The 7,971-nt window shown below is 46.2% G+C and overlaps 1 protein-coding gene across 1 annotated transcript; it reads left to right on the top strand.

Annotated features, from left to right (window-relative positions):
- The first annotated feature begins 798 nt into the window (after positions 1–798).
- On the top strand, positions 799–7,398 carry LOC116978132 (regulator of G-protein signaling 21-like). Its single transcript, XM_033029154.1, has 4 exons — positions 799–852; positions 2,422–2,483; positions 4,467–4,633; positions 6,974–7,398. The coding sequence occupies exons 1-4, from the start codon at positions 842–844 to the stop codon at positions 7,148–7,150; spliced, it is 417 nt and encodes a 138-aa protein (XP_032885045.1). The 5' UTR covers positions 799–841; the 3' UTR covers positions 7,151–7,398.
- Positions 7,399–7,971: the final 573 nt, after the last annotated feature.

The following is a 7,971-nucleotide window of genomic DNA, read 5'->3' as shown; positions in this document are numbered from 1 at the left end:
CTACTCCAGCACTTTATGTCGATCTGTAGTGAGAAGTCTGTCTTGGATGCTATTCAATCAAAGCATACAGTATATCAGGCACAAGTGATAGAGTGCTTGGTATGGTAGTAGTGGATAATAGTGGAACATCTTCTGAGGCAGCTTGCAAAGAGTCGCCATGTTCATATGTTCATAAGAAATAGGAGGAGAATTAGGCCATTCAGCCCATCGAGACTACTCCGCCAGAGTGTTGTGAGTCTGCGGAATTCTCTGCCTCAGAGGGCGGTGGAGGCCGGTTCTCTGGATACTTTCAAGAGAGAACTAGATAGAGCTCTTAAAGATAGCAGAGTCAGGTGATATGGGGAGAAGGCAGGAACGGGGTACTGATTGGGGATGATCAGCCATGATCACATTGAATGGCGGTGCTGGCTCGAAGGGCCGAATGGCCCTACTCCTGCACCTATATTGTCTATTGTCTATTGTCAATCATGGCTGATCTAACTTTCCCTCTCCGTATCTTTCATTCTATCATTTCCCTTTAATGTTTGGCCTGAGGTTGCAGCATCTGCAGTTCCTTGAATGGACACCAAATTGCTGGAGTCACTCAGCGGGACAGGCAGCGTCTCTGGAGAGAAGGAATGGGTGACGATTCGGTTCGGGACTTGTGCCTTATCGAGGCTTACTTCCTTCACACACACGTTGAATACTCCACCTGGAGTATTTTTACTTCCAATGAACGGATTTCATATTTAATTTAACTAATCACAATAATGAAGGTCTGAATGCTAAATGCATTGAACTTCTACACACCCACAGAATTCAACCAAGAGGTCAGCTCTGGAGCCAGGTGAGGGCCTGAAAGATGCCAACAAAGTGAGTTATCATTTATTTTAACCTGCTTTCTCTCCATTAAATATCATGTGAAAGTTGCGTATTTTTCCAACAATAGTTCCAACATTTTCTACCGTAGTAACATTTTGGGATTGTTGCAAAGATTTCAGAACTCTTCATTCAGTTTTCAAACCACTCCCTACCTCCGAGAATTTATTTGCAAGCAAAGCAGACGGAATGCGTTGGAAGGAACTGCAGAGGCTGGTTTACGCAGAAGATAAACACTGGAGTAGCTCAGCGGGACAGGCAGCATCTCTGGAGAGAAGGAATGGTTGACATTTTGGGACGAGACCCTTCTTCAGACTGAGAGTCAGGGGAGAGGGAGGAAGAGATATGGAAGGGTAGGGTGTGAAAACGAGAGATCAAAGGGGACGAAGAACAAGGAAAATGTAGAATAGATCATTGTTAGCTAAGGGAAGCTAACAACGAGGCATGCAAAGATAAAATGTAATCAGGAGGACAGTCAAACTAGTCGGAGAACTAGGATGGGGGAGGGATGGAGAGGGAGGAATAGCAAGGGTTACTTGAAGTTGGAAAAGTCAATATTCATATAGATTGTAAGCTGCACAAGCGAAATACGGAGAGAATTGTGGACGCAGCCTAGACCATCAAACAAACCAACCTCCCTTCCATTGACTCCATCTACACCTCATGCTGCCTCGGCAAGGCCAGCAGCAGTATCAAGGACTAGATCCACCCTGGTCACTTCCTCTTCCCCCCTCTCCCACCAGGCAAGAGGTACAGAATTTTGAAAACACACATCTCTTGATTCAGGGACAGTTTCTTCCCAGCTGTTATCAGGCAACTGAACCATCCTATCACCAACTAGAGCTACTATCTACCACATTGGAGACTCTCGGGCTATCTTTAATCGGACTTTACTGGACTTTATCTTGCAGTAAACATTATTCCCTTTATCCTGTACCTGTACACTGTAGACGTGTGGACTGTAATCATGTACAGTTTCTCCGCTGACTGGATAGCCTGTAACAAAAATACTTTTTGCTGTACCTCGGCACCTTAAACTAAAGCCTTCATCAGTAGACAGTGGAATCAGTCAACTCAACTATTCCCTCAACAATCAGAGAGCTACTATCGGACTATCTTTAATGGGACTTTGCTGGACTTTATCTTGCGCTAAATATTATACCCTTTGTCATGTATCTGTGCACTGTGGATGGGTCGATTGTAATCATGTATAGTCTTTCCGCTGATGGACATAAAATGCTGGAGTAACTCAGCGGGACAGGCAGCATCTCTGGAGTGAAGCAATGGGTGATGTTTTGAGTCGAGACCCTTCTTCAGACTTTCCGCTGACTGGTTAGCATGCAACACAAAGCGTTTCACAGAACCTGGGTACATGTGTCAATAAACTAAACTAAACTAAACTAACCTAAACCTAAATATATCTGTGTGTTTTTGCAAAAGAAATCTGCAGTGAATATAATCGCATCTTGTTAATAGCCGCATGGATCAAAAATCATATTAATTTTAGTTTTGTCGAGGACTGTGTTTTAAGGTTGACAATTCCATTCCATCCTGTTCCTACAGGGCAACTCCTGAAGAGGCAAGGCTGTGGTCTGAGTCTGTGGATAAGTTGCTCTGCCACAAAGGTAAGCAGGCGTTAATCACTCAGAGCAGTTGTGTACAGGATATATTTCTCTCCAAGATAGACACAAAATGCTGGAGTAACTCAGCGGGTAAGGCAGCATCGCTGGAAAAGTCACCCATTCCTTCTCTCCAGAGATGCTGCCTGTCCCGCTGAGTTACTCCAGCATTTTGTGTCTGTCTTCAGTTTAAACCAGCATCTGCAGTTCCTTCCTACACATATATATTTCTCTCCTCGTTAAAACCTTTGTACAAGCTTCAGGAAGTCATGATGTTGTTCTACATTACTTTATTTTGTCCGCTTTGGAGTATTGTGTGCAGTCCTGATCACCCTAGTACAGAAAGAATGTGGAGGCTTTGGAAAGGGTGTAGAGTGGGTTTACCAGAATGCTGCCTGGATTAGATGGAATTAGGTAAAAGGAGAGGTTGGACAGACTTGGATTGTTCTCTATGTTCTAATTAATCTTATCTGCCCACACATGTTCCATATCCTTCCATTCCCTGCATGTCCATGTGCCTATCTAAAAAACCTCTGAAACACCACTATCGTATCTGCCTCCACCGCCACATTCCACCACAAAAAACCTTCTCCGCACATTTCCTTTAAACTTTACTTCTCTCAACTTAAAGGTGAGCCAATCCCACTTGGGTGACCTAATCCGCGAGTTCTGGCGAGTTTGCCCTCGACTCATACTTGCAGCATGGTCGACACGAGGTCGTAGGAGGTCTTCGTAACTCTCCTTCATGCTCGAGACTGGTCTCCGCGTACTCGAGGCCTCAGCTGGGTCGCGGCGTTTTTTTCAATATGTTAAAAAATGCCCGCGAGTAAAAAAAGGTCGCCATGTAAACAATCGATACTTTGTTTACTCGTAGGTTTAGTCGTAGTAGGTTGTAGTAAGTTGTAGGTAATCGAAAGTAGTAGAAGGTAGTTGAAGGTAGTCGTAGATAGTCTTCATCATAGTCGAAGGGAGGTCGAAGGAGATCGAAGGAGGTCGTCTTCACTCTCCACTATTCGGTGTCCAATTTTCCCGAAGTTAGTCGTAGATAGTCGAAGCTGGTATTCAACATAGTCGAAGGAGGTCGAAGGAGGTCTTCTACATAGTCGAGGGAGGTCTTCAACATGACATTTTTTCAAACTCTTCTAAACTCACCAATTAGGTCGCACAAGTGGGACAACCCCTTAAAGCTCTTCCATCATGTCTTTGACCTTTCTACCCTGGGAAAAAAGTTCTGACTGTCTCCCTAATTTATGCCTCTCATAATTGTATATGGTTCTAGCAGGTCTCCCCTTATTATTTAGTGTATAGAGTTTGGCAATACAGCATGGAAACAGGCCCTTCGGCCCACCAAGTCCATGCCGACTTTCCACTTTCTCATCCACTCCGTATAGACAAGGGGCAATTTTACAGAGGGCCAATTAACCTGCAAAATGGCACGTCCCTGTCATGTGGGTGGAAACCGGAGCAACTGGAGGAAACCAACGTGGTCGCAGGGAGAACGTACAAACCGCACACACAGACAGCACCCGAGGTCAGGATCGAACCCCGGTCTCTGGTGCTGTGAGGCAGTGGCTCATACATGGGGCTCGGTAGTTAAGTTCACAGGTGATGACTGAGCAACTTGTTGAACGTGTCCAGCGCTTCCCACTGTCCTTATGTTCTCACGTTCCCAATGGCCTCAAGAAGGGTCCTGACCTGAAACGTCACCTATCCATGTTCTCCAGAGATGCTGAGTTACTCCAGCACCTTGCATCTGTTTTAATTTAGTTTAATTTACTATTGTCACATGTGCAGAGGTACAGTGAAAAGCTTTTTTGTTGCGTGCTATCCAATTGGCCAAAAGGCTATATACATGATTACAATCAAGCCGTCCACAGTGTACAGATGCAGGATGAAGGGAAGAATGATTAGTGCAAGATAAGGTTCGATTATAGATAGACCGAGGATCTCCAATGAGGTAGATCGTAACTCTGTCTTCCCTTTGCCCAGCTGGTCAGGCTGCCTTCAGGGACTTCCTCAGGACAGAATTCAGCGAGGAGAACATTGATTTCTGGCTAGCCTGTGAAGCCTACAGGAAGATCAAGTCTCTCACGAAGCTGGCTTCTAAAGCCAAGAAGATATACTCTCAATTCATAGAACCCAAGGCACCCAAAGAGGTATGGAGTTTGGATGGCTTGTTTCAAGACCTTCAGTTGGGGGGGGCACGGTGGTGCAGCGGGTAAAGTTGCAGCGTCACAGCCCCGGAGGCCCGGGTTCGATCCTGATTACGGGTGCTGTCTGCATGAAGTTTGTATGTTCTCCCTGTGACCGCGTGGGTTTCCCCTCTGGTGCTCCGGTTTCCTCTCACACTCCAAAGACGTACAGGTTTCTAGGTGAATTGGCTTTGGTAAACGGGCCACAATGCACGAGTCGGCAGACAACGGGGGTAAAAGCGTGCCCGACATCGCTCCCACACTGATGGCTGCCTTCGTGTGTGGCTGCATCAGGTGGAGCATAGAGCCAAGGCACGTGGGCACCAAGTGTCAATACCTGCTGAGGTTCTGCCTGTCCCCAGTGTTGCGAAGGATGGGGCCTGGCGCAGATGCCACGCAATGTGCCAGTCAGCTGGACATTGCCGCCCCAACACCTTTGACCACACGTCCATCGGGCGGTGGTCAGCACGGAATGTCCTGCAGGCACTGCAGGGAAATGACTCCATGGATCCTGTGGCGTGGTTCCCAGAGCAGACTGCCCGGCTTGTCTGGCGAGATGCCTCATCGCCAGAACTCACCAACAAGCACTAAGACCTGGCTTGGCTGGCGCTGCATGGGCGGAAATCACTTTTAAAACATGGGGGGGACACGATGATGGGTGAAAATTACTAAATAACGTGGGTGAATTACGGACCGGAGCCCTTAATGACCATCCGATACCCGTTTAAATCTTTCAAAAGCTGCAACATGATAAATAACACTAAATAACACTGAAGCAAATAAAGGCAAACAGAAGACCTAACCTTGGAGGAGAGAGTGAGAATTAGAGAAAAAGAGAAAGAGAGAGAAAACAACACACATAAACTTTTCACAAACTAACAAAAACATACATAAAGAAACTTTTGATAAACTAACAAAAATAAACATACTTAATTAAAAAAAATTCATATAACACCCCTAAATGATGGGTAAAAATGACTAAATAACGTGGGTGAATGAGGGACTGTACCTGCACGCCAGGAAGCCCGTGGTCGCAGTCCAGAGCCCTTAATGACCGTCCGATACTCGTTTAAATCTTTCCCATGACATCCACCAATACATCCAAAGTTCAGATGGTAGTTGTCCCCACATCAGACAGTTTTAAGAAATTCTCCCGTGAATTTTATTCAAAGGAATGTGGCCTCAGTAATACGAAGGTCAAGACACAATTATATTTACTGAGGAATGCATATCGATTTATTGGTGACACATTGTATAACAGTGTCCAACAGTGTTAATACGATGTTAACTGCTGGCAGTTAACAAGAGCTAACAGTGGCAGTTAACAAATTGTTTTCGTCTCAGAGGAATCACGTGATAAATGACTCCAATCCGTTCTGCAGTACTCATTAAACCCGAGAGCTTTTTAAAAATGTAAAATTCTGAGGAGGTTTTGCTGCAACATGTTTCACAAAACATGGGGGGGATTGTCCCCCACCTCACAAAACATGGGGGGGACAAGTCTGCAAGGGTCCATGTCACAATTTATTCCGAACAGCTCCGTCACAGAGGAAGGACTCTGTGATTTACGGACTGTTCCCAGGGACGCATTCAGAGATGGACATCAAGTGCTGCTGGAAGGTCATCAACTCGGTGATAGACGCTGTTTGGTCTGCCCGAGCGTTGTTGACCACCCAGCGGAGCGGGATGTCCATCGGGAAATGTTGCCGACTGGCCCACTGCAGACTGCAGGAGTACGTGCTGAGGGACGCACTGAAGCTCGGTGCAGCCAACGCCAAGGCTCGGTGGGGGAGGACCACAGTCTAGGGTCCTTCTTCTGCTGGACAGAGTGCGGTGGAGACCCCCCTCAAAAATAAGGGAAGGGATTCCATGCCAGTGGGCCACATGAGTGGCAAGGGTGGGGATAAAATTGTGTGATTTGTGTAAACAGTATTGAATATATGTATTCAAGAAGGAACTGCAGATGCTGGAAGATCGAAGGTACACAAAAATGCTGGAGAAACTCAGCGGGTGCAGCAGCATCTATGGAGCGAAGGAAATAGGCGACGTTTCGGCCCGAAACGTCGCCTATTTCCTTCGCTCCATAGATGCTGCTGCACCCGCTGAGTTTCTCCAGCATTTTTGTGTACCTTTAAATATATGTATAACCTCCTGAATGTTGGATGGAATCTTGTAAGGATCGTCGATATATTAATTTCTCGAATCAAGTATATTTTGAAAATTTTTTTTTTTTTTAAATCTCTCCTCAGATGTGGGGCCCAATACTGATCACTGCATTTCATGCTTTACTTTTCTTTCCTAAAGATTAACATTGATTTTACAACACGAGAAAATATCACCAGAAGCATGGACAAGCCCACGCAATCCAGCTTTGACGCGGCACAAAATGTAATCTACGGACTGATGGCAAGAGACTGCTACCCTAGGTTCCTGAGGTCAGACGGTTACCTGGGGCTTGTCTGCAGAAGGGTCTCGACCTGAAACATCACACATTCCTTCCCTCCAGAGATGGTGCCTGTCCCGCTGAGTTACTCCAGCATTTTGTGTCTACCTGTGGTTACCTGGGACTGATCAGCAAGGTGAACACCACCCCGCACACAACTGATGCCGAGCATCTCTCCATGTCCTGACACAAGTCAACAGGTCAATGCTGTCGTTTTTCTCTGAAGGGTCCCTTCCCGAAACGTCCCCTGTCCATGTTCTCCACGATGCTGCCTGACCTGCTGAGTTACTCCAGCACTTTGTATTTGTTGTTGTAAACCAGCATCTGCGGTTTCTTGTTTCTAGATTCCCGTAAACCTCCTCTGGACCCTCTCCAACGGCAGCACATCCTTGCTCAGATAGTTTAGTTGCGTTTTGAGATGCAGCGTGAATACAGGCCCTTCGTCCGACGACTCCACGCCGACCAGCGATCACCCATGCTCTAGTTCTATCCTACACACTAGGGACAATTTACAGAAGCCAATTAACCTACAAACCTTCACGTCTTTGGAGTGTGGGAGGAGACTGAAGCACCCGGAGAAAACCCACACAAAATCCTCCAGAGTTTGTACATTCTCACCGTGACAGCGGGGATTTTCTCCAGGTGCTCTGGTTTCCTCTCACATCCCAAGGCCGAATGGGTTTGTAGGTTAATTAGCTTCTGTAAATTATAAATTGTCCCCAGTGTGTAGGATGTAAACTGGGATAACAAAGAACTAGTGTACGGGTGATCAATGGTTGCCACGGACTCGGTGGGCCGAAGGGCCTGTTTCCACGCAGAATCTCTAAACTAAACCAAACTAAACAAATTAAAATTGTTT

This window comes from Amblyraja radiata, chromosome 10 (genome assembly GCF_010909765.2).
Source record: "Amblyraja radiata isolate CabotCenter1 chromosome 10, sAmbRad1.1.pri, whole genome shotgun sequence".
Taxonomy (NCBI): Eukaryota; Metazoa; Chordata; class Chondrichthyes; order Rajiformes; family Rajidae; genus Amblyraja; species Amblyraja radiata.
This window is presented reverse-complemented; position numbering and strand designations above follow the sequence as displayed.

Bases quoted from the DNA above. Each gene is read 5' to 3' on its own strand.
- LOC116978132 (XM_033029154.1), top strand. The intron at 2,484-4,466 runs GTAAGCAGGCGT...CCCTTTGCCCAG, and splicing joins TAAGTTGCTCTGCCACAAAG to CTGGTCAGGCTGCCTTCAGG. The intron at 4,634-6,973 runs GTATGGAGTTTG...TCTTTCCTAAAG, and splicing joins AACCCAAGGCACCCAAAGAG to ATTAACATTGATTTTACAAC.